The sequence below is a fragment of the Anser anser genome, assembly GCF_964211835.1.
Source record: "Anser anser genome assembly, chromosome: 2".
In the NCBI taxonomy this organism is placed as follows: domain Eukaryota; kingdom Metazoa; phylum Chordata; class Aves; order Anseriformes; family Anatidae; genus Anser; species Anser anser.
Window position 1 is genome coordinate 116,513,787 of NC_139721.1, and position 25,722 is coordinate 116,539,508.

A 25,722-nucleotide genomic window follows, 5' to 3' on the forward strand; every position below is an offset into this window, starting at 1 on the left:
CAAGAAAATATAATCAAGTGGTCAAATATCGTCCGCATGCATAGGTCTTCCTGAAACAGAAATGTTTTAATAGCCTTGATGAGAAACTCTGGAATTTTATTTTGTATGCTCTAGTGACAGAACTATCTGGGCAGAAGTACAGCCCTGTTCTGCTAACCACTGCGCAAAAATGCAAAACAGCTCTTATTCTGGTTTCATGAGCTAAGAGGAAGAGATGCATCCAGAACATCTCTACAGCAGTCTTAGGATATACTGCCTACCGAGATGCTGACAGGTCTTAAAGCTTCCCTGACAGGTGTAAATCTTCATGGGGGACAGAAACATGCAACACTATCCAGACTCTTCTCTTAAACAAAGCCTCCCCAGTACGACATTTGTCCTGTATTTAATCTGTGAGGTGTTTTACCAGCATTTTATCCAGTTCCTTATTCTGACAAGTAGTACACAAAACGTATTTTCTCACTGTAGAATCGCTATCATTATCTCCTTTTCCTGGATGACTCAAATACACCAAAGAAACTGCTACAGGATGACAAAGTTTTATGCCTCCCACCCACCACGATGTGTCCCAGAGAATGAAGGAAGTAGGTGGAAGAATCTCCCATCCACTCCTTACCTCAAACTGAGTACACATGAGTAGCACAGACTATGAATTACACGGCTGGGGCAGAGAGGTAAACAGAAGAGAAGAATGAATTTTGAGAGTCAGTAAACAAATGCTGATGGTTTCCAAGTAAGTTAGAGCTTCTCTATCTGATACTTACTTTGTTTCCTGCATCTCAGCAGGTTGGTAGCTGAGACAATTAGGCTGTCATTTTGCCAGAAAATGCCCAAGATTATCTACAGGGAACCAAACACTTGGTACCTTCCAAAAGCCAGTGGAATCTAATAAAATGTGACACTATTTATATGTGCTTTTGAACAGTCAAGTCCAATCATGTAGCAAGGGCAGAATTGTTACACATTCTGTAGACCAATTCTCAAAACCAATGCAGAGTTTAGTGTTTTATTTTAAATCCTAAAGGGTATTGCTCTACAAGCAGCAGTCCTGAGTAGAAGAGTGGGAGAAAACATCTCCAGGTAACAGCACCTTCATCTGTCATTAGCAGCGTCTGCATTTACTGTGTCAGCACTTGCAACCACTTGTGAGCTTAGTGGGATAACAGCACTGGCTGGGACCAGGAAGAATTTACTGCTAGGACTGCTAATTAAACTGCAAATTACACTGCACCCACTGTCTACACACTTCCTGAACCCATAAAGCACTGTTATCTGTGGAATTCGGGTTCTCTCACTTTTTAGACAACTTTTGACTTCTTCAGAGTCACACCGCTACTGTTAAGACCCTAAGGAGACAGCTGTGAGCTGCAGGGAAGACTCAAATCTGTGATCGACAGCCAAAACCCGAGCCACAACCAAACATTACCTGCCCACTGAAATGAAGGAATGACACAGTCCGTGTTGGTACGTAAGGGTTAATATGCCTCTCTCCATCATATTTGAAAAGTCCTGGCAGGCAGGTGAAGTCTCTGGTGACTGGAAAAAGGGAAACATCACTGCCACTTTTAAAAAGTATACACCAGAAGGAAGGGATGCCATCCAAAGGGACCTGGACAGGCTGGAGAAGTGGGCCGATGTGAACAAAATGAGATTCAACCAGTCCACGTGCAAGGTGCTGCACCTGGGTCGGGGCAATCCCAGGCATGAGGACAGACTGGGAGAAGAACTGATTTAAACTCATGATTCAGAAGAACTCATGATTTAAATGGTCTCGTCAAGACCATTTCTTCCTATACGACTTCTTCACACTAGGTGGCAGCCTGTAGAGCATTATGAATATGTACCACTACACAGACCCCTGGCGTATCTGTTGAAATCCACACTTTTTCTCTTCTTTTCCTTTTAAAAGCAAAATGAAGCAGGACTGATAAGCACGAAGTACCGAAGCATAGAAAAAACGCTACAACAAGAGAACAGTTCAGCATCCTTGAGGCACAGACTGCTGGAGGCTGGTAGGAAGTTTTGAAAAAAAAAAAAATCATGCTTATCCTGTTCTTATGCTTTTCCTCAGGCATGTGCTGTTGGTCACTGTCCCTGGGCTGGATAGTCTGGGCCAGCTGGGCCTGCTGCTACCCAGCAGGTCAGACATATCACAGGCACCCCAAATTAGCTATCCACCTTCCATTGCAGCCCATCAAAGGGAAAGGAAAAGAGAAAGAATACAGTGGAGGATCAGAAGAGAGAATGCACAGACAGCCCTTGGAAAGAGCAGGAAGAGAGGCACAATTTGGGATGAAGCACGGAGGATATGGAGCTTGCTGAGTTTGCAACAGGATACATGAGAGTATCTTGTCTGAAGGTGTTCGTATGGTTGCAAGGAGGACAGAGGAGTCATGGGCAGATCCTGATGTACTTGAGGATGAGAAAGTGTCGTGCAGACAGCTGATGAAAAAGAGGGGACAGACCTGAAGATCTCCCGCTGTGGGTGACCTGCACATTGGTACTTAGGAAGTCCCAGCCAGTTCTCAGAAAAAAAATCAGGATTTAACTATGCTACATTCTCTACGAAAACAAACAAAAAAACACACACCCCCTCCCACAAACACACAAAAAGGCGTTCCTTGCCTTAAAACTGGTTACAATCTATCTGTAAGACCAGAGGCAACTGATACACACACTGAAAGCAAGCTAGGGAAACCACCAGTCATGACAAAGGGCTATCTCTGTGCATCAAGTGACAACATGAAAAATCTCATGAGATACTTTTAGTGTTGTGTTATGAAGGAGGTTTGGCAAAGGCCCTGAGATGAAGACAGCTTTCAATCATCAGCCTGTGTTTGCACGAAGTTCAGAAAACAGATTTCAAAATAGCAAGCTGGGGTTACCAGGGTGCCTTCCAGCCTCTTCACCAGCAGGAGGCAGAAAACGTGACTATCAGAATCGGCACGAGAAATAGCGGCAAGCCTCTGCCCCCGAGACCCCAAGTACTGCACCGCCTGTAGGCCACCAGCATTACAACCAGCTCTATGTGTGACCCTAGCTGATTGCAGTGGTGAGGTATGTGCTCTCAAAAATGAACTTGTTTTTTTTTTTTCCTAGATGCCTTTGAATTTTCTCCTCGCGCAGTTCTTTAGAGGATATTAGAGGGAAACCGAGGCAGGACGACAGCAGAGGCCGCTGCTGGGTTGGATTTACACTGCTAACCCCCAGGAGCATCAGGCTCTTTCAGCAGGGCTGCTGCCCAACCCAGCAGCACCCAGCCAGCTCAGCTCTGTTTTCCGTAATTCCTAAGTTTTAGCAATAATTCAGTCGTACTAGAGTGTGTATCCTGCAGGCAAACTGAGGAATGCCATCTGGTCTTACGGAGCTGTATACATGCAGGTATATGTACCAGCAGCTCTCACCACTCCCGTGCTGGAGAGGGCTTCTTAGAACAGGCCATCCAAAAATACTTTGCAGAAACAGTTTACGAAACCAAGGAGGACACAGGTCAAATTACAGTTAGGGGAGCAAGCTGAAATGAACTCTCTCTGAGTTTCTTTTCATTATTACCTCATGACAAAGAGTTGAAAGCTGCTGATACTGCAGTCTTCTTTGGCAAAGGGTTTATCGGAAGCTACACAGAAATGGATGAATGATGCCAGGGTACCTTACATATGGATTAGGGCAAATGGATGTGGGAAGGGTCTCCACGGGAAGGCCATCCCTGCACATACAGCCTGAGAGAGGAACATCTCTGGTGATTCTGGAGGCAGCAGCTGCAACAAGGGCACTACGATCCAGATAAAGTAGCTCAGATTGAGTTCTCCCTAAATGCACAAATAACAAATTGAACAGTAGCTCTGAACACCTTCTGGTTTTCAGGAGTTTAAGTGGGCCTCGTCGGTAGAAAGGGCTTATTGTTGGCCCTCTACAACATGGTGGTAACTTTATCTTTTCTCAAGGCAGACACTGACATTCATTTTAGGGTACGTACGCTACCACATAGCTTAGCCACCACTTTGTCATACTCATACCCTATTCTGCATCCGAAAATAACGGCTAAAAACAGGCAGCTCTTGCAACCTGTTGTTCACTTGTTTGATAGATTTGTTTCTCTGAGACAGGAATTGCTAATACATGTATTGAAGCACAAGGAAGAGTTCAATGTAATTTTAAAGAGCATTATGGGGCCATGCATTTCTTCTGCAAGTGGTCTTCTTTCAGTAAATGATGCTGTAGGGTTAGGTCAGATTTGCAGGTACCAAATCCAAGGACACAGAGGTGCAAGCATACTGCTCTGCGGGGCTGAATGCCCACAGCACTCCAGCTCTGCACAGGCTGCTGCAAAGACCTACTACCTTCATGGGCTGGTTTCTCTGCGCACTGCCTCCCTCTCTTGCAGAATCTGTCCATGAGAAAGGCTACAACTTTTCTACGCTGATCACTGCTTTTGAAGATGAGTCTCCAAAGTTTACCAAGAGCAGTGAGGCTCACTAAGGAAGCGAGCACAGCTGATAAATGCACCTTGGAAACACATCTAGGAAACCACCTGAAATGCCACATACAATGTGGTGCTTTGCTTTAGGGCATGTGCAGGCTTCTTATATAGGAAAGAATACTACAGGAAAGCTCAAATGGAAGATACAGCTCATGCAGAGTTACGGCGGTGGCCAAGCACGTAGCTTGGTTACAAGGAGTGCACAGAGCTGTCCCTAACCACAGAAGGGACAAATGACAGCAGAGTATCACCTCATCCAGTGGCATCGCCCAGGCACCTCTGCTTCTCTGCACCTTCTCCAGAGCCTCCTCGCAACTATTTCTCTCCCAGGTCTTGTACCCACAGACTGTAAGTCAATTCTACCCCTGGAGGTGAAAGAGTCACCCTTGCATAGGGTAGGCTCTTTCCATCTCCTTTTTAAAGATATGGAGGCCCTCCCAGCTTTTTTGTTGTCTCTGAAAGAAAATTTAGCACATGCATTAACTTTAACCAGGAACAAGATTGCCTTAGAGGTCGAAGACTCACTTGGGGATGGTCACCAACACAATGTATTTCCGTGCACCTCTACCCTACTCATCTCAGATAGGAAAATAAAAGAGAAAAAAAAAAGCACTATTTTTCCAGAAAAAAATACAAAACCTAGAAAAAAAACGGAAAACCGAGTATTCTCCAACAGCTCTCATAAAATACATGAGTGGTCAAAACAGGAAAGAAAGTGGTACATGCAGATTAAGTTTTAATTCTGCAAATATTTTTTGAAAAATAGATCATTTGATTCCGGTCATTTCAGTAGAACAGCCACAGGTAAATGAAACACAGATATTTTGAATTGGATCTTGAGAGCACAGCGCGTTCATATTACCATACCTGCAGTTGTATCACTCAAGAACGTGCCTCAAAAACAAAGGAGTAACTTCACATCACGTTGCTTTGGTCAACAACTACGAAAGCCGTGACATAGCAGCACAGACTTCAGCACTGATAAATAAAGCAAACTGCTGCTTTCTGACTTCCTTTGAAAGATATGACAGCTGGGTATCCCCGAGATGTGACACTGTTTAGTAAGTGACTCTTTTCTTGACTTCAGGTGAATAGGTAGACAGTAAAAATACAGCTTTAGCATTTAAAATATTCAAACTTGAAACATTCTGTTAGATTAATAGATGTTGTCCAACTTGAAACGCAAAATCTAAGAGAAATGGTGGGATTATATTCAAAATGTTGGAGATACTGATTTTGCATTTTAGTTTTGTTATTAAATCTTTTCTTTTGTTCTTGCAGCAGCTTTTTGGTTTACACTTGCTAGCTTTTGAAAAAGTCCGTAAGACAGGTTTTTTTGGATATCTGGAACTTAGATGATATTTGTGTTAATTATCTCCTTTCCATTTATGCTCCAGAATCTATTTTTCCTACTTATGTTTGCTTGAAAACTTCTCCTCTCTTCCAACAAATACACACATGAGATAATTTCACCTTTTCTGATTATAATCTCAAAACCCTTTTGCAATGAAATTGGTTCATTTTTAAGCAAGTCAAATTAAATGATGTTGATGAGAATTTTTTAACCAAATGGGAAAACAGACAAACAAACAAACAAACAAAACCACACCACTGTAACACAGACTAACAGCTCCTGGTATAACCAAATCCATGTATTCTGAATTCCCAGTGTGCTGGAAATTATAAACAGCCTTCTTCTGGTGACAGAATGAGAACTATCCATGCTGGAGCAAACCAGAATAGCAAGTTCTGACTCACCATTACTTTCCTGAATTTCCATTTCATTAATTTGATAGTTAATTCTAAACGAACCAGATCTCAAAGTAAAACCTGTATTAACATACTGGACACTGCACAGCTTTCATCAATTCACTTTTCTTACCATGATGTTGTTCTTGTGCAATTTAAGCTTCATTTAAAATTCTAAATCTTTTTAGAACCTAATTTCAGTCCATTACAGATTCTAACATTTTCCTGCAAATAAACTTATCCTGCTCAAAATTCTCCTGATCACAGAATTTTGTTCTTCCTCCTTTCCTATCTACCTAACACAATGCTTTCCCACTATTTGAGTTCAGGTAGAAATATTACTTCTGTTCCTTCTATTGAAAAAAACTGGAATAACTCCATGAACAGTTTGACAAGGAACAGCAACTCTGAAGTTTGAGACAAGACAATGCGGATTTTAAGTCAGGTGTATGAGGATAAAAGCAGAATACTATAAGAGCTTCTGGCTAGAAAAGTATCAGGTATAATAATAACAATGAATCGTGAATGAATGAAAACTTTTTAAAATTGAAGTTGTTGTACTTTCTTTCTTTTAAAAGTTACCAACCACTGGAATGAGAAAAAAAGAAAAAAGCTTACTGGTCATTGTTTTAGTGGACTGGAAAGGCTGGTCTTCTCCAGAAGGTAAGGATCTTCCCCTTCATTTCTAATTTATGCACCAGTTTATCACACTTGCAGCATATTTTCAATGTGAAAATACTTGACAGAGGTAGTCAGCTGATCCAGAAGCTGTTCAGCCTCATAATGCAGGATCAGCCTCTAAGGCACAAATACTGAACAACTCTGAAATGTAGCATCAGCTTGTCTGAAACACAACAGTTGAGACTAAAAAGTTTTCAGCTTTAGCAGCTCTTTCTGAGCTCCTTATTGGTCTCCAACATTAAATAAATAAACAAACAAACAAGTAAATAAACAACCTATTTTTATGCATGTAGGGCTTTCTATTTTTTTAAAGAGAGGTTCATAATCAGTCAGACATTTGAGACTCATTTCTCCTGATGTCAAACCAAAAAAGAACTTAAATAGCTACATCCAGCCAGGAAAGGAAGGAAAAGAAAGAACACTAAAACCTTTAAGATCACAAAAACGTATCAAAAAAACCCACAAAATTTATAGATTATCAGTTGACAGGTCACTTTCAAGGACTCCCATAATCTTTTGCTATCTGTTTGATGGTGTAAGTCACCTCACCTCTTTCCCAGAATACGATCCATACACCCTGAGTTTAGGGGCTATGCTGAGGAATGTAAAGTGTGTGACATGCTAAAAAACACTTTTAATTTAGAAAGATTCCTGCTGCAACTTTCTGTTCTCCATCAGTATGAAGATCTGCTCACGTCAGTGCAAAGGCAGTATGTGGTGGAAAACAGGATATCAGAATGGTCTACCATTTGTACGTAAGAAACTACTTCAGAGTTGGCATTCAAAAATTATTCAAGCCTGGCTTCCATATGAAATCCACAGTAAAACTCCCATCTGCTTTCACCAAAACCAAATTAGGGTATTACTGCCTGAATTTGAACATTCCTGTGAAGAAAAAAATTGTAATAGAAAAAAAAATAATTAAAATTTGAAATATTTTGGTCTGTCCAGAGGGTAAATACTGCATTCTACTATAGCAAAAACAATTACGCATTAAAAGCGGGTATTAAAAATACTTCTTTTGAAAGAGTCAGTAAGGGTCTCCCAAAGGCGAATTTCCAGTAAGCTTGGATACCAGAAAGGTGTACAACGTTGGTAGAGCTACTGATATAATGTTATGCTGTCAAAATATGTAACTAAGTACGTGGTAATTTATTTGTTTCAGCTTAGAGGAAAACACATTTCCTTCAGAAGAAAGAGGCAAGAAACATCAGCTGATAGCTGTTTCAAAGAGTACGTAAAGTCAAACAAAGTGCTTCCATTTCTTTCAGAATGCATTGCTTTGATGTTGTCGAGCCTAACTTACTTTTGCTGCTTATCTTCATCTCGAGCTTGGCTAAGTAAGGCATTTTACAAAGAGATGGTAACTTTTCAAAGGGACACACAGTCTTATAGCACTTCTCCAGTGACTAACAGACTGCGTTGGCTCTGCTGCTCAGCCCCACATCTGAAACTACTTTTTGGATGACGCTCAATCGGCTGCACATTAAAACTCACACAGAAAAAGCCATCCTGCCATTCTAAATGATTCAGAGATGAATTCTGCTAATCTTATGCTGAGTAATATCTTATAGTAGGATTAGTCTCACAGAAACATGCTCTTTGTGGCTCAAGAGAGAGGACATTTAACCTTAGGCAAAATACTAAAAAACCCTATTAACATGTTTCACAAAGGATGTGTGACTCTTCTGCAGCAACCCAGTGCTGGCACTGGCCTCTCTGGGTGGGGGGTGCTATCTGTGGTGTTTTACTGTAACCTGGTACAGTTTCTACCTTCTGAGAATACGTCAAAATCGTTTTTTTCTAAGAAACAAGCAATGAGCAATACAATTCTGGCATGAAAAAATAGTTGTATTAAAAAATCACCACTTTCAGGTAATAAAAATATAGTTAAAAAAAATAGAAAAAGTAATGCAATCCCATGCATAACAATGGCAAGATGTAGTCAGGCTGTTCTAAGTCCGGCTGTTACGTCCATTGGTTTTACCTAACTGCCATGGCAGAAACCAGACTCTCTTGCCTTGGAGAGCTCAGCCTGTTTTACCACACCACCTCTAGTGACAGGGTGTGTTGGAGGGGGTTTACACATCAGTGGTTGCTGCTATGACAACAATATAAATGTTTGAAACAGACTGACTGAAAACAAACAGGGAAGAGACATCAATGAAAATCCTCCATGTAGTCATTGACTCACTTGAGAAGGCAAACAGATGTGGTGGCACTCAGATGTGACTAAACAACAAACTGAGGCTGAATCACAAGCTCAAAAAAAGCTCACTTAGTGAGGCTCAAACACCAGTTTTCAAGAGAGGTCTACCTCAAACGAAATGACCCTGATGCTTGGAGTACAAAATCTGAGCCTTAAGGCTGAATTTGGCAAAATGAATTCTGTTTTTCTCATGGGTGTCTCCAGAACCCCTAGATCCAGTCACTGAAACACTGAATGCATTTGAAAGCCTAATCCATCTTCTGTGTTTTCAGAGGCCTCTTTGTAATCATCTTGTTTATGCTTTTGAGTCCCTGTCAGAGTAAATCTGCTAACAGATGATGCATTTAAATCCAACAGCTGTTGTGTTTGGGTCTTGACTGTCAAGACAATTGTCTTCAGCAAATTTTATTTATTTGTTTTTGTCTGTGGTGGATGCCTTACTACAACTCTTCTCTGTTAGACACTTGGGACTTTGTCTGTCTCCTGGATGCATTAGGATTTAATTACTTACCAAGTAAAAAAATCTCAATGTGTCTCCTTACAGGCTGCCTTTAAAAAGAAGGCAACATGACAACTGCAGATGCTGTTACCTTTTATTATAACTTCTCAGCCATTGATCCCAATGAAAACGGAATTGAGAATTTTTACACATTTATAAGTATCTTTCTGCCCTGTATGTATTCGTTTGTTTTTATCTTAGGGCTAGCAGGAAATGCTCTGGTCTTCATCATACTAGTCTTCTATGAGAAACTGAAGACGCTGACAGATATATTTTTGTTGAACTTGGCTATAGCTGACTGGATCTTCCTTTGGACACTGCCATTCTGGGCATATTCTGCTGCTCAGGAGTGGATTTTTGGCACTGTGGCATGTCGTATTATACGGGGCCTGTACAATCTGAACTTGTACACTTCAATGTTAACTCTAACGTCTATTACCTTTGACAGACTTATTGCTATTACTTTTGCCACCAAAGCACATATGTGTCAAACCAAACGAATGAAATGGGGCAAATTAATCTGCGGCTTGATCTGGGTGATTTCACTCGCATTTGCCACACCACAGCTTATTTTTAGTGATGTATTTACTATTGATAAGGCAATATGCCTGGAAAAATACCCAAACCACCACACAGAATTGGTTCTTGAAGTTATTCAAGTGACCCTTGGCTACTTTATTCCCATGCTAACCATGATCATCTGCTACTCCCTAATTATTAAAACCTTACTGCATGCCAGGAATTTCCAAAGGAACAAATCTCTAAAAAAAATATTTTCTGTAGTTGTCATATTTATTCTTACTCAGTCACCCTACACTTTCTTGAGACTGATGAAGATCATAGACTGGAGCTTTAACTTGGACAGCAACTTTGACTATGCAATCGTTATAACAGAAGCTCTTGCTTATTTCCACGGCTGTCTTAACCCTGTTATGTATTTCTTCATGGGGGTGAAATTCAGGAAGAACTTCCAGAAAATTATTAAAAAGTCAAGATGCTTTAAACAGCAAGTTACTGTTAAACAGTGGCACACCACTGAAGAGGAAGGCTCTAGAACTTGTACTGTCTCAAATAATGCAGATGCAACAAGCATGTACCCTCTATAAAACTGTCCAGAGTACATGACAAGTATTTACAGCTTTTTTTTAATTATTATTTTATTTTTTTAAAACTGAGATAGGTAGCCTCCTTGAAGGAGGAAATATTGCCCCGTTAGTAATGACACTGCAATCTGCTTTAGGCCAGCATAACTGAAAGCATCACACTTCACTGTTTCCTGCTTTTCCTGGTCAGAGCTGACCCTAATGTAAAGCTGAGAACTGAGTTAACTGTGCAGAAGTTTCCAAAAGGTAGTGGACACAGTAAGACAAAACTCACTTCTTCTCGACATGAAGCCAACTTGGACCTCATGACTCCAGAGGGCCTGGAGACATTTACCAAACCTCTTGCCTGCTGGTTTTCCAGGAAAGATGTTTGTTAACAAAAGCATTTAAGATATTTTGTTTCGAAGATGTTATGGATTTTAGTTCATCTGATTCATTTAATGAAAATTCTTGGATTAAACACACATACATATTCGTGATGTGTTTCGTGTATGATTTTTTTTTTGGGGGGGGGGTGTATTTTTCCATTCGGGAGAAGGCCTCCACACACACTCCTTTTCCTTTAGTGGTCATCTAAAATTTTGGTAGTAAAACAGCATATTCATGTACCTTCCATCAAATATCAGGTTTGTGATCTGAACCTCCCATACACATCCATGTGTCTCACTTCTGATAACAGATGACCGGGCCCTCTGTCAACACAAGGAACATCATACTGCACCTCAGCTCTAACACTGAGCAGTGTTTCCTTAGACACAAAATCTCACACCCTAATTCCCACACATTCTTTGCTGCTTGACGTTGTTCCAGTTTGTTTTTCCTGTCATCCCCCTGGCATCCTGGTTCCCCTGCCATGAAGCTATGGATTCCTCAATTCCTCTCCTTCTTTGTCCCCTCAACCCCTACTTTCCACCTTTGGCCTTTTCACTTCCCAGTGAGAGGCAAAAAGATAGAGAGCAGTGCAGACTTGGGGAGAAAGTATGCAAAAGTTTTGAAGAGTAGCTGAGCAGGGGTGGAGACTGAAACAGGGAAAAACAAGAAGGGATGTTGGAGAGGAGCGGCTGTGGCTTGTCTATGATGAAGTCAGGGATGGGTCCAGCTCAAAGGCATCAAGTCCTTTGCCTTATAGCTTTGAAACACCAGTTTTAACCTGTTTCAAACCATTCTGGCAGTAACCATTCTCATTCTGGATGCTCCTTTTCTCCTCATTAACACTCGGTCCCTTCTACCAGACTGCTGCAACTCAGTGGAACCTGACCCTTATCAGCACCATCGTGTCCATGTCACATTCACTTAGAAAACAGCTCTTAGGCAATCCCTTCCTTTCTACATAGCCTCTTGTTTCTTACACACTAAAATGGTGCAGAATCCTCAAAAACAAAACTAGGAGGGAACTATGTGGCAAGTAAAGCTGCTATCTCAACACGCAGCTCCTGGGAAGGCTTTGCCAGCAGAGGGTGGCAAGAGCTGCTCCTGTCCCCGTTCTTCTCAGCTGGTTCTGCCCAAGGCATTCAGACTGTATGCAGTTACCCCTTCTGGCTATGCCGGCACCCTGCACAGTCACACGAGCTGTAATTAGGTCAGGAAAGAATGTTATGAGTCATTAAGAAAGAATCCAAAACAAAGCAACCACATTGCAAATAGGCTGAGATGTCCTTTCTACAACACGCAGTACCAAAGTGTGAACAAACTCATTGTAACCACACCACGGTAGTGGTATTTTAAAAAAAACACTGTCTATGGTCTTGATTCTGCTACTCCAGCTTTGAATCCAGGCATGTTATTTCAATAATATGTTGGAAAGGAAACAAAGTGAATTGGTTTACTCTGAAGACTTTGACCAATGTGCTATACATTATCCTGACCCGTGTTTTAAGACACAATCTGCAGCTGTGAACACTTAGAAATAAAAGAGTTTAAAATACAACACTTCAAAAGAGAACCCATGAGCCTCGAAGAAGCAGGATCTACCACAACAGTACAACTTATCTCAGCTTCTCACATTAAATTTTCAATCAGGTTGCTCCAAATTTACATAACAGAACCAAAAGTGTGAAACAATTGCGCAACTGCTCACTGTAAGGAGATCTGCCTCAAGGCCAGTCAGAGTTATGTTGGTAACCATGTCTCTTGCCTTGCCACACACCTGTGCAGCTCATGAACAAGATGAGTTTTATTTGGTTCTGAACTGACTTGTGTCAATAAAGACAGTCTCTCAAAATTTGCTGTTAAGAAATAATGCTACTGTAGTCATTTCATGTCATTTCAAGGGAAAAAATACAGATGCAGGGCTAAGTAAAGAGAACAAGTTAAAACGAGAACAGCACCATAAAAAGCAAAAGGGAAACAAATAGAAAAGAAGGCATCTTTTAAGACAGTTCACTGCACCAGCTCCCATTTCCAGTTCAGGAAGGACTTGAACCCAGAAAAAGGTAAGGTCATCACCAAAACCTGATGCAGACACACAGAGAGAGTACAGACATAAGAAACTCTGTCAACAGAGCATGCCTATTGCAGACCTTCTCTCAGTTTGGACCAGCCAGTCTCCCTTCTCTCACCTCCCTTGTTTCCTTCCGTTTTATAGCTGTTACAATTAACTTAAATCTCTGGCAAAAAAAAAAAAAAAAAGTATAGCTTGGACTACTTTCAGCAGAATCTTGATACAAAGTCTGGCCTGGTAACTTGTTTATTTGTATGCAACCCTCAAACATGGGTCCAACAAGCACAATCTTGGATTCTTTGCATCTTCCCCAGGCACAACATCAAAGCAAATTCTACCTCATATATTTGACTTCATGCAAAGAGAACTTTATTGGGATGATGGTGGGTAATTATTTATACTTCAAGACTACCTTAAGTCTACAAATAGGAATGAGGCCCCATTTATCTGGACACTCTGAAAAAAAAATCAAAGGTCAAAGTGGTCCACCTGTTCAGTATGGCCAAGAAATCTACAGTACTGAAACCCGTAGCTCAGAAAGTCCCTCGCCTGCAGATCCTCAGCAGGTGGGAGAAAACAGACTGGGAAGTTAGCAGTACATCTGCTATGGGCTGCTGTCAAAGACAGGAGAGAGGGTTAGCTGAACCTTTGTTTAGGTTCATTATAGTGGCTAATGCTGCCTTATCTGCTCATGTCCTGTAAACTTGGGCTTTGGGTACCTGTAAATTCTTCACCACAAACAAAGTGAGAAAACTTCTGGGCTCTCATAGTCAATGCTGGTCTCTTTTTTTTCTCTTCAGCACACACCACAGGTGCCACACAATCATCAGACTCACGTATCAGTTTTTGCATCTCTCCCGTAACACAAAACCACACAATCATCACAAGCTGCTTAAGCAATCCACTGTTAAGAAGGCCAACCTGCTACTAAGTCAGTGTTTGTGCTCCTGAGACCTTCCACATGTCCCAAATGGTGCAGGGGTGGGCAGGTGTAGTCTGCACTCTCCGCAAAGTATGTCTCAAGCCCAAAGTATGACGGTACTAGGAGCCTCCCCACTGCTCATAACACTAATAAAACTGAAGGATTAAACACTATTTCCTAGCTTTTCTGACTATAATTTGTGAACAATGGGAGATGGACAGCCTTTATAAATTTGCTTGATGCAAGTAGCATGTTGCATGGGGGCCCTTCAAGAATAGTCTTCCAGTGTTAGTGGCAATCCTTCCTTTCATCCTGAATACTCTGTGGGACAAGAAGAATCCAGTCCAGTGCCAAATTGAAAAAAAATAGTCACAGACACTCATTTCTTCTCTCCTACTTGTATTCTCCAGAACTAACTCGCTAGTGACACCTCTTCTGCCGATAGCATGAAATCTCACAGGTCTCTAATTCAGAAAAGTTGCACATTACACATTTTTTTTATCTTCTTAAAAACAAACTAACAAAGAGACAAAACCCCTCCACTACAAACTGTACCTTTGCAAAGCAAACGTACTACTAACTTCACAAGAGCACTGTGAAGTTCAGTTCATTCATGTCTGCCCAACGTGTGGTGAACATGAATGTATTGTCAGTGTGGATGGTATACAAAATAGGTGGAATACATAGAACTTACTTACCAAGAAATAAAAGTGAAGAATTTTGAAAAGGTTGCTTTCTAAATAAACAACTCTGTACATTCTGCTTCTACTAAATGGCAAGTCACTGTGGTTTATGCCGGAAATGGCTCTGCTAGGGGCAAAAAAGTCTAGCTCTGCTTTCTCAGCAGCAAACTGGTTACTCTGTGGCTATTCACTGTTTAGCATTTAGATTTATCACACTGATTTTTCTGCTCAGAAGCAAAAGAAGTACAAACTTAGGTGAAATTGCTCTTTTTTGTTTCCTTTCTCACATATATAAAAGTTGCAGCTTTTTCAAGAAAAAAGTATTAGCAAAAATGTTCATTTTTGAAAGATAACGTATTTTACAAAATTTATACACTTTATATAAGCATGGATACGCATCAAGCTATAGTACTACTATATAGTTTTCAAACCAAATACTTAGCCTTAGCTCTTCTTCATTGTGATTGAAACCTGCATTTAATCTCATTTTCTTATGGAAAAGAAGAACTTATGCCAGATGTAACTATGCATTTCTAGTTCTTTTCCTTTTCTCTAAGCTGTATCTTTAAAGTAGTAAGGAATCCTACAGAGAAAGACCACTTATTTTATACTCAGTTCAGTGAAATGTGTCACAGAAAATGACAGATCTTTCCTTATTTTCCCCCCACGCCCCCGATTCTCTTGATATTAAGTAATGGTAACTTTGATAGACAGTATCATTTAGCCCCTACTGTAAATTAAGTGTGAATGACCAGTGATCCATTTGGGCCTGCAAATTGATTTTAACAGTGACAGCTGGCCTGTGACAGCACAGAACTGGGACTATTCCTCTGTGCTGTGGAGAAGCAGGTAGAGCGCAATGACAGAGCTGTTTGGATTTACTAGATTTGATGCTGACTGTGCAAATGGGTCAAAATTATCGTGTGTTGGTCTACTGAACATGTGGCTGGGAACAGAAGTGTCCTCTCCCTATGCAGGGGTTGGCTACCTCCACTGAATGGCAAAAAAAACAAGCACCAACCAAAATCCAGAAGAGTCCCCTCTCCATGAAACAGTGTTTACTCACAGATCTGTCACGCTTTGATCCAGAGAGTCTCTCTCCATCTGACTTTCATTGTGGAGTGAGTCTGATTCTTGTACTTGGCACAACTCCTCATCAGTGATTATATCAAATGCTGCATCATCTGGTGGTTTAGAAGCTTCACTTGCAACTGTGCCATAAAAGGACATGAAAAGAAACATTAGTAATATTAAGTGGCTGTATGTAAAACAAACAAACAAGCAAAACCCTTAAGGGGGATGAATGGGCCATTCCTCTATCTTTACAGAAGCGCTAGGTAACTACCAAGAACCAATTGAAATCCTCAGGCTGACTGACACCCATTTAACATACATGCAGATTTCTGTCAATACCGATTAAATACTGAGATGGGACCATCACCATCCTGAAAACACTCCATGAACATGCAGGCCCTTGGAGATGGACCTGACCACGTGGTTTCTTGGAGAATGTCTAAGAACCCTACTTCTCAGCAGCAAGCAAGAACCACACTAACCAAAAGCCCTCTCTTCTGGTGACAGTGGTGATTCCAATGAACCTGGGGATCCTTCCTGGTTGGCACTGGATCCAGAATCATCTGCATTGTCCACGATCACTCTGGGCTTACTAAAGCAAGCTTTGCAGCAACGTTCCTTCTTCCCACCGGGTTTTGTCACCATGTAGTTGTTGCAGCAATAGTAGCAGAAAATGCGACCACACATTCTAGAAATGATTAAAAACCAAAGGTGTTAGAATGGTACCACATACAGGTAGAACAAAATTAATGGCACAGACCGGGGCTTTGTCATAATGGTCTTGCTGCTTGGAAAAGCCCAAATGCCACATCCATGACACAACTCATGCTGCAGACTGTGATGCTTTCTGAGGTGAAGCAAGTTTTCTTGACAAATCAAGGGCAGAAACACACATAGAATTTTGCTGCCTTAAGCCAGAAAAAAACCATAAAAATACTACAAAAAATTACATTTAAAAATAAATACCCTCAATTATGCAATGCAGATAAAAAATGCATATGAAACAACTGCCTTTAATCACATTAGAAAGGCCAAATCTCATGCTCAGATAGAGCAGAAATATATATAGTTCTAAGGAGTGTAAGATCATGTCTGTATGTCTCTACTTGGTCAACAACCCCCTCTCCTTCATACAGAGAAGAAGAGACAATATTGGACATACAATATTGCACATTCATCCCTCCTGCCCTCCCCGTTCTGCAGTCCATCAGCATTAAACCTGTCAACTACTTTTTAATGAACATATTAAGATTTTCATGAAGAAAAGCAGCCAGCAGGGATGACTGTCATTTATGAAGTCTTGGTGGATTTGTTTTTCAAAATCATTTAACTCTTTAATAGGTACTAGTAAAACACCAGGAGGTTTCACAGGTTTTAGTAGAAATGAGTAATTTGAAACTTATTATTGGAAATGACTTAACTATTCACTAATCACTACTGAATGTGCCTATATTAACATGCAATTGAAACAGTCCCAGTCCTACACACCTTAGATGATGAATCAGGTTGTGAGGGTAAAGAATAGTAAAGAGCAAGAACATAGCACTGAGACCCTGAAATGTATCAACTTAAATATATTTGAATAAATCTAGATCAGGTAACTTACAGCTCCAGGCTAGCTGTATAGGAAACAATTTAAATAATTCAATATGAACTTTTTTTTTAGAAGATTCCTATCCAATTGGTAATTATCTCTGAATGTGTCTAGTATAAGTAATCAAATTTATAATTGCACAGCATGTTGGATTTGTACTGGAATACTTTTATCACAATGCAAAACCATCTTACTGAACGTTATTTACAGCATGCACAGAGCAGTGCATAATAAATATATTAAAAACACAGTCCTTCCAGCCCTGTGAAACATTAAAAACACTGAATGTTGATCGTAAGAACAGATTAAGTTTCACAGGGGGTGAGATAAATGTCCATCTAGTCAGTAATTCTGACAATGGTCAGCAGCAGCAAGTAGTCAGTAGTCAGTTTGAGGAAAGATTATAAGATATACTGTATGTAGGGTATGATTACCTTTGCTTCCAGAAATCAGAAACTGACAGACTCTCCAAGTCAAAGCTTGCATCTAGATCTTTGTCTTAACATGTCAAGAGACACTTCCATTATAATGTCTCTTATCCCTTTGTGAACACATGTTCTTTCAGGCTCTACAACGTCTTCTATCTATGATTTTGACAAATGAATTATGAATTTTAAAAAGCATTTCATCTGTGTCAACAATCATACTGGGTTTTGCTTTTGAACAGTGTAAGAGTTCAACAAACTGACCTGCAGTGGTGTCGACGCACCATCCATGAGAACTCTCTCTGGCAGTCCAGGCAATGGTTAACCTCTGTGTCCCCCTGCCACCTTTGCTCTGCACTAAGCTTCTGCTGGAACTCGAGAGCATCTGATTTTTGCCACAAAGCATCCTTATCTCTACAGAGAGACAGTTAGAGAAATTAAAATCATGCAAATTATCAGTGTTTACTGTTAGCCAACCTCAATTTGAATGCTGGTGAAAGCTTCACCACCAAAAATAGCTTTTCTGTAACTTCTGAAGAGCTTTCAGGAATAAAGATAGATCAAGAAACCTACTGAAATACATGGGAAGGGGGGAATAAAAATGCATGCCATGCAGAGAACTACACATTTTTGCAAACAAGACAGGTAATTAAAGAGATCATATTGGGTATTATATTTTTGACTGCATTAAAGAAATGCAGAATTTTAGCTGCTTATGAACTTAGCCATTACCTTCATCATCAAATCAGGAAAACAAGAGTGAAACATTTAGGCGGTACCCTTTAAAATCCTAAGCTAGGGTTCTAATTTCTGTTTGCTATTTATTTTGATGCCAACCTGATAAGTTCTATTAAGCGTTCTTCAAGGAACTGTTTTGTTCTTGTCAGGTCATCCAGCTCAGCAAACAATTTCTGGTCACTGCTGTCTTTGTCTGCTGCCACCTTGCTGAGCTTCTCACTGTAATCCAGCGCCTGCTCTCTTGCTTCATCAGCTTCCTTTTGGGTCCTGATCAAATACAAAGGCAATTAAAAATCTTTTTTAGTTCATATGCATTCAAGTCTTCCCCATCTAATAAAGGGGTCCTCCATTTTAGAAGCACATAGTTTCAGTGAAATTGTTCTCAGTGTGCATATTTTTTAAAGCCAGAATTTCTCCAGCTTTCTGCATCACTGACAGTGCATACAGATCTGTTATCCAGTGAAAACTGTTAGCAATCAGCAATTTCTAGGATGCGCTGCTTGTAGCAAAGCTTATGATGGCTGCCACATTGGGAATAAAATTAGTGTTCTTTGAAGCTAAAATCATTAGAATCTGCAAGCTGAGCTAAACAGGCAAAGCCCTATAGCCACAGGTTGCCCAGTATTTGCAGGTTGCACTCGGAAAGGCCATTTAACACCTACTTCTCTATAGCCTTCATGTTTACACAAGGGAAGCAAACCAGTTTCTCAGTTTCTCTTCAGCTAGTCTGAACACTCAGTCAACTCAGCTGAATTCAAATATTTTGATGAGTTTTGTACTGACAGATTCCATCAAAGAACAAGAATCACCAGTCTTCCCACAAAGACAGATGATATCAGCATAACAATGTAAAAATACATAAGCTTTGGTTAACCCATCAGTATTCTGTGTGTCCAAGCTAAGATCTATTTTGGACTGCCAGATAATACACGCCACACAGAACCAAAATTACAGACCTTGGAAACATAGCCCCTGTTAAATGCTTAAAACTGCCGAGAAACCTGCCAAAATAAGATATGCAGGATGTGGTCCCATTTAAATAATTCTTACTGTGTCCCTGAAACATCATGGACAGGAGAGAAAAACAAACCGTAAGAGAGTGCAAATTTTCCAATCCTTATTAAAAAAAAGAAACGATACTGGTATTTTAATTTTGTGACTAAGCTACAAGATAAAAGAAGTTTATGAAATGTCTTACAGTTTCATAAAGGAAGAGAGACAATGAATTTACGTCATCAGCTGAATTAACGAAGTATTAAAACCTAAACCTTGCATTCATGTGTGCTGTATAATTTACATACTTCTTGTCTTAAATTTCAATCTGATATTCCCCACCAGTGTCCATGCACTATTTCCCCTATATAAACCCTGGGGTAAATGCCACTTCATATACCACAGCAATTTTCAGTATGCTTTGATTATCGGCCCCGCTTGGCTTTCAGTTAACAATTTGCATAAAAGAACCCAAACTCCCACCTTTCCAAGAGTTCTCTCAGAGACGTCACCTCCTCTTCCTTCTGCAGCCGAGCAGATTCTGATTCAGACAGCTGCTCTCTTACTTCATCCAGCTTTCTAGACAAACTTGTGTTCTCAGCCTAAAGAAATATTCTACTTTATTTACTTACACGTAAAAACAACACTTTACCAAGCATTGGACAAATACCAAGACAACTAAACAATGCTTTAAAGGAGCCGGTTAAAGCCATACCATCAATTAAGGTATTATTGTATAAGCAGACACGAACTATCGGTATACTAGTAATTGATTACTTCTGTCACATTGAATAAGGGATAAACTTGAAAGTAAGACAGTATTAAGCACAACCTGTAATTCTTATTATTCTGTCATTTAAGCTTTTGTCTCCGTAATAAGGAAAATCTCTCAAAGATAATGGTGAAAGAATAAGCCATTATTCATTTTTTTCACCACCTAAAAGTTTCAAAAGAGAAGAAATAAAAATGAGGAAAATGCTTAGTTTTTGTCCTGTTCATATGTGGAACATTAAAAACAATAGAAACAAAAACTTCTTTCTCAGCTAGCCTCTGCAGACGAATCTGCCAAACTGAGCCCTCAAGGCACTGAGGCCTCTAAAATTTCATGTACATCTGCTAGCAGGCAGGGCCAGGTTCAATAACCTTAACTTTATTTTTTCCTGATCCCTTACTCACACCTCAGTACAACCCCCCTAACTCAACCATTAGATAAATTCATTACAGAAATCCTGTTTTTTTCCAGTTAGGTTATTTCTCAGCAATATCAGTTCTCTGATTCAGTGACCCTGGCAACCTGAAAATAGTTGGATTCAAACATGTGACTGTGTGGAGTGAGCCTGCAGAGCATAAGACAGACACCTTTCAAACCTGTACCCCCCATTTAAGAAATGTACACATATCCATGTCTTGGATGAAACCTGGCTAGTTTTAAAAGCAGGACAAGTCTGAAGTACTTTTGATAATCTTTGTTTCAGTGGCTAACTTTAGGCTGCCAAGTATTTTTGCTGCAGCATCTGTATTTGTTCAAGGGCATTCTTAGACTCACAGCCATTCATCAGAAATGCTGCCTTCCTTCTCCCTTATAACAAACACTAATGCCAGCAGACACGTACACCTCTGTCTTTTAATCAGATCGAGCACCTACTTGTAAATCTGCAATCTCTTCCTCAGCAGCATGCTGTTGTCGCTTCTGCTCCTCAAGTTGCTCTCTTACTTTCTCACATTCTTCACTGGCAGCCTAGCAAAAAGATTGAGCCAGAAGTTAGCATTCGTCTAGCTGCCCCCATTTCACCTACAAAATTCCCAATTATGAATCACGAGTGCTCTTACTGCCATGCATGGGATAAACGCAGCATCACTATCAGGCTCATGAAAAACAGCTAGAGACACCTAACTCATAGTTTTAAGAACCCTCTGGGGTCGTAGACTAGCTGTGTTTTACTGTTACCTGCTATGGGTTTTACAGCTGTCAACAAAAAGAAGGCTCAGTTTGCTTTCCCTCAAAAGAGTGAGGTAGCCTAAATCATACGGAAGTCTAAGAAGTGTTTATGAAAAGGAAACATAAATGAACGCACATTATTTCTTCAAACTCATTGGATTTCTGGACACCACCAGTGTCACAAACCTCTGATTAGCTGCCAGTCTTAGATGCCATCTCTGAATGGCAGAACAAGAAGAATAAATTATTTAGTGTTTAGGCATGCCATTTCACGTATACAGGGTTGATTCATGTTTTTATGGAAGCGAAACTTTGGTCTTCTTGGCTGCAACCTTGAGCAGCTGAACGCAAAAGCACACAACGGAATTATCTGTGATAGTATCCAATGTCGGCCTAACTTTGTTTCATCAAAATCAGTTTTCAGGAGAAGCAGTGTTAAGGGTATAGGGAACACTGTTCCTACCAAAATAAATAAATAAATATGTGTATATATATATATCACAACTGTAACCTAAGGGGACAGTTAAAGAAGACACCGCCTTCAATGCCAACGTAAGAAATCATCACCTGCTCCACTACTGGCTGGCTTTTCCACATCACATGGCCCCTCCAGGGTGCTGATAGGGCCACATTATACATCTCCAAAAAATCTCCGGAGTTATTTTACCTCAAATCAGCCTAACTCATGAGTGTAGAAGCATTTTTAGATTTCCGAGCTCAGGCTAGCTGCATACTAGTCTCAGAGCCTGACCAATGCAAACCTTAGGATTTCACCCAGTAATTTTTGCAGCAGATGGTAAAGCGGGGGGAAGTCCTGCACAGTTCCTTCAGCTGTAGTAATCACATTAATTTACCTTGAATTTCGTCTGATAACTTAGAATTTCTGTGCTCATTTGAAATTTCATTGCAGACAGCTCTTCTTGGCTGGTCTCCTGGAAGTTCTGTGCTTGTTTCTTTGCTGTCTCCAGCTGTGTTTGCAGAGTTGGGACAGCTGCAGCGTGTGTCTGAGCCTCTTCTAGTTTCTCTTGCAGGCTCTTGTTCTCCTGTCTGAGATCAGAGATGTCATGCTTCAGGCTCTCCTGTTGTGCTGCTGCCTGTTCTTCCAGTTCTTTGAGCCTCTTTGTGGCTTGGGCTAATTGCTCTTCTGCAAGCACCTTTTCAGAGGTCAAGGCACAAATCTGAATACCAAGTTCAGCCATATCCGTGTTGGTCCTGTGGAGGAGATCTTTGTTTTCTTCATTTTCCATTCTAGCAACGTCCAAGTACTGCTTAACCTTGAAGAGCTCTTCCTTCAGGTTCAGCAAATTATTTTCCAGCTCAGCTTTTTGATGGGCTACTGCCTCCTGCTCTTTTTTCAGTACTTCTTCTCTTTCTTTGCATTGCATCAATTCTTGCACATGGTTTCTGTTGAGGGACTCAGTTTGCTCTTTCAGCTGCTGGACAAGCACCTTCTGCTCCCCTAAGCCAGCCTCTGAGATTGCCAGCTCACTTTTCACCTGCTCTCTCTCATCAGTGATCTGTTGAAGCTTGACTCGCAGGTCAAGGACTTCTGCTTGCAGCCTAGACACCTCATCTCGGTTGACCTGAAGCTGCTCTTCACTTATGATCAGCCTGGAGGCCAGCTCTTTCGCCTCCTTCTCCCGAGAAGCTGCCTGCTGTAGTTGGTGTTTTTCCACTGACTCCTTTTCCGAGGTGAGGGATTCAATAAGCTTTGTCTGTTGGAGGCATGTATTTTCAACGCTGAGCTTTTCTACCTCAAGAGTCTCTGCTTTCTTCCTATGTCTTTCAGCTTCTGCTCTTAGCTGCTCACACTGGTTCTCCATGCCTTGCAGTTCTACTTCCTTCTCTGTGAGCTGTGACTGGAGTGACTCTTTGCTTTCCTTCAAGGTGCCTAAGCTTTTTTCCATTTGTAAACCGTGTTGTTTGGCACTCTTCAGTTGTTCTTCAAGTAAGGCATAAGACTCCTTCGTGGTCTCTTCCTTTTCCTTTAGTTCTTTATAGTCTGAGTGCAGAGCCTCTAACCTCTCCTCCAGAATTTGGCTTTGTCTCCTGGCATTCTGCAAGTCTTCATCCAACTGTTTGTTCTGGCTCCGGAGCTTCTTTTCTTTTTCATCGACTGACACTAGGGCATCGTCAATCTCACTCTGAAGCTGTTTCTCAGAGGCTCTCAGCCTGGCCACCTCAGCTTCCAGGGATGCTTTAGAGACTTCCATATTTTTCAGCTTCCCTTCCATCTTCTCCTTGGACTGCTGCAAATCTGCATTTTCAGCTTTCAGCTTCCTACTCTCCTCACCCATTTCGTTCACTGCAAAGTTTTGCTGCTCCATCTGCTCCTCCAGCTCCTTGACTTTCTGGCTGAGATGCTCTTTCTCAGACAAGAGTTTCTGCTTTTCCTCCTCAAGGCTACACACAGACTGACTCACCTTTGTTAAGCGACCCTCCTGTAGTTCAAGTTGTTCTGCCTGTGACTGGGTTTCCTCCTTCAGTGCTCTATCCCTCTTACCATACTCCTCCTCAAGTTTCTCTTTTTCTTTCCTTTCCTCCTCAAGATTTTTTTCCAGTGACCCCACCTGAGCCAGCGACCCCATTACCTGGGTCTGGAGCTCAGCCATCTCCTTTCCTTTCAGGGTCAGGGCCTGCTGAAGTACATCCATTTCCTTTGCCATGGTTTCCAGGCTCCCGAGCAGCCTTTCACTCTCTTCTTTAGAGTCAGCAGCGAGGTGATTGTATCTGGACTCCAGTTCCCTCTGTGCCTCTTCTTTCAGCTGTAACTCTTCTCTTGCAGCTTTCAGCTGAGATGCATGTTCATCACTGAGTTTTTGCATATCTGCCTTTTCCTTTTCTGCCTGCTGAAGTTTCTCTAACAGTGCCTGGATCTGTAGGGCAGAGTCACATTGGGCTGTGGCTTGCTGTCCTTTTTCCTCCAAGGCAGCATCAACTTTTGCAAGGAGGTCGAGGTTCTTCTGTTCTGCAAAACTCAGCTTTGCTTTAAGCTCATCAATGCAAAGCTCCTTCATGCTAACTAAAGCCCTAGAGGCCTCCAACTCCCGATTCATCTCCTGCAGCTTTGAGGCACAGTCTTCCTTGCTGTTTGCCAGCTGCTCCAGCTTTGTTGAATATTCCTTCTGCTGCTCCACGGCATTCAGTTCCAGTGAATGCAGGCACTTCTGCAGGTCATGAACAGTGCTCTGAGTGGAGTGTGAGACCTCACACTGCTTCTGTAACTCTGTGATCATCTTTGACAGCCGGGAGTTCTCCTCGCTGTAGTTATTGCTCTTCTCCTTTTCCAGCTGTACTTGTTCTTTGTGAAAACTGACAGCTGCCTGGAGCTCCTGGTTTTCCATTTCCAACTGGTGAATACGACCCTGAAGTTCTCTCTGCCTCAGTTCAGCCTGGTCAAGTTCTACACGCATCTCTTCAAAGCCCTCAAGGTGTTCAACATTTATTGAGTTATTTGCATCAGGGCTGGAGGGAAACTCTTGAGCCTAAATGAACACAAGGGGAAAAGTGAGTTAGAAAATTGAAGAAGAGCTGCATTTTTCAAAGAAAAAGACTCAAATGTTTCAGAAATTAGGATGCCTTAGATTTTTGTTATTGGTTATTGGTGATAATAATGATAAGAACATTGAGGAGTCACTACCAGGATTAAAAAAACTAACTGAGAATTCGAGTTTTTAATATTGTCCTCGACTGATGGATTTATAGACATTTTTATAATGCACAGCACCTTAACATCTTAACACTTAAATTTTTAAATTAATCCTATTTGTTGGTATAAATAAGTCTGTAACGAAGACCTAACTCAGCCAAAAATGTACATCTACCAGCTTCAGGTGGAATTAAACATGCATTTAAATGCCATGTTCACATGAGAGCAAATTCAGGTTCTCAATGCACAGTGACCTTGTGTGTTGGGTTCATATCACTAAAAGACATCAACTTACAGGAAAAGGGGCGTGTTTCACAAAAGATAAATGACAATATGCCTATCTGTAGGCAACTTTCTGCATATATATTTTTGTTTCCTGTACAAGATTTGTATGCAGTTGAACCAGCTACAGGACAATTCCCTTTCCTTTTAATCAAAGAACTCTTTTTGTAGCTTACCATTATAAGAATCAAAATCATCACAAAACTTCCAAGCTCTTTGGAACTATGCCATTAATTAAAGATCTCTTGTGCCACACGAACAT

General features: G+C 40.9%; 2 protein-coding genes across 7 annotated transcripts in view; one reads left to right on the forward strand and one right to left on the reverse strand.

Moving 5' to 3' along the window:
• Positions 1–25,722, reverse strand: part of FYCO1 (FYVE and coiled-coil domain autophagy adaptor 1) — a 52,066-nt gene that overhangs the window by 8,478 nt on the left and 17,866 nt on the right. For 4 of the 5 annotated variants that reach the window (XM_083825004.1, XM_083825007.1, XM_083825005.1 and 1 more), the window contains exons 8-14: positions 22,384–25,014; positions 21,236–21,328; positions 20,074–20,192; positions 18,697–18,864; positions 18,124–18,273; positions 16,323–16,528; positions 15,833–15,977 (exon numbers count right to left, since the gene is read on the reverse strand). In XM_083825004.1, the coding sequence (XP_083681130.1) occupies positions 15,833–15,977; positions 16,323–16,528; positions 18,124–18,273; positions 18,697–18,864; positions 20,074–20,192; positions 21,236–21,328; positions 22,384–25,014 (3,512 nt within the window). The remainder of the gene's footprint in view (positions 1–15,832; positions 15,978–16,322; positions 16,529–18,123; positions 18,274–18,696; positions 18,865–20,073; positions 20,193–21,235; positions 21,329–22,383; positions 25,015–25,722) is intronic. The other variant, XM_083825008.1, reaches the window with a different exon arrangement.
• Positions 9–11,195, forward strand: CXCR6 (C-X-C motif chemokine receptor 6). 2 transcript variants are annotated; one of them, XM_083825011.1, is made up of 4 exons: positions 9–5,541; positions 6,808–6,892; positions 8,076–8,143; positions 9,820–11,195. In XM_083825011.1, the coding sequence occupies exons 1-4, from the start codon at positions 5,505–5,507 to the stop codon at positions 10,722–10,724; spliced, it is 1,095 nt and encodes a 364-aa protein (XP_083681137.1). In that variant the 5' UTR covers positions 9–5,504; the 3' UTR covers positions 10,725–11,195. The 2 variants fall into 2 exon arrangements, with proteins under 2 accessions (XP_083681137.1, XP_083681138.1); XM_083825012.1 differs by lacking the exon at positions 9–5,541 and having other exon boundaries at positions 6,821–6,892; positions 9,664–11,195.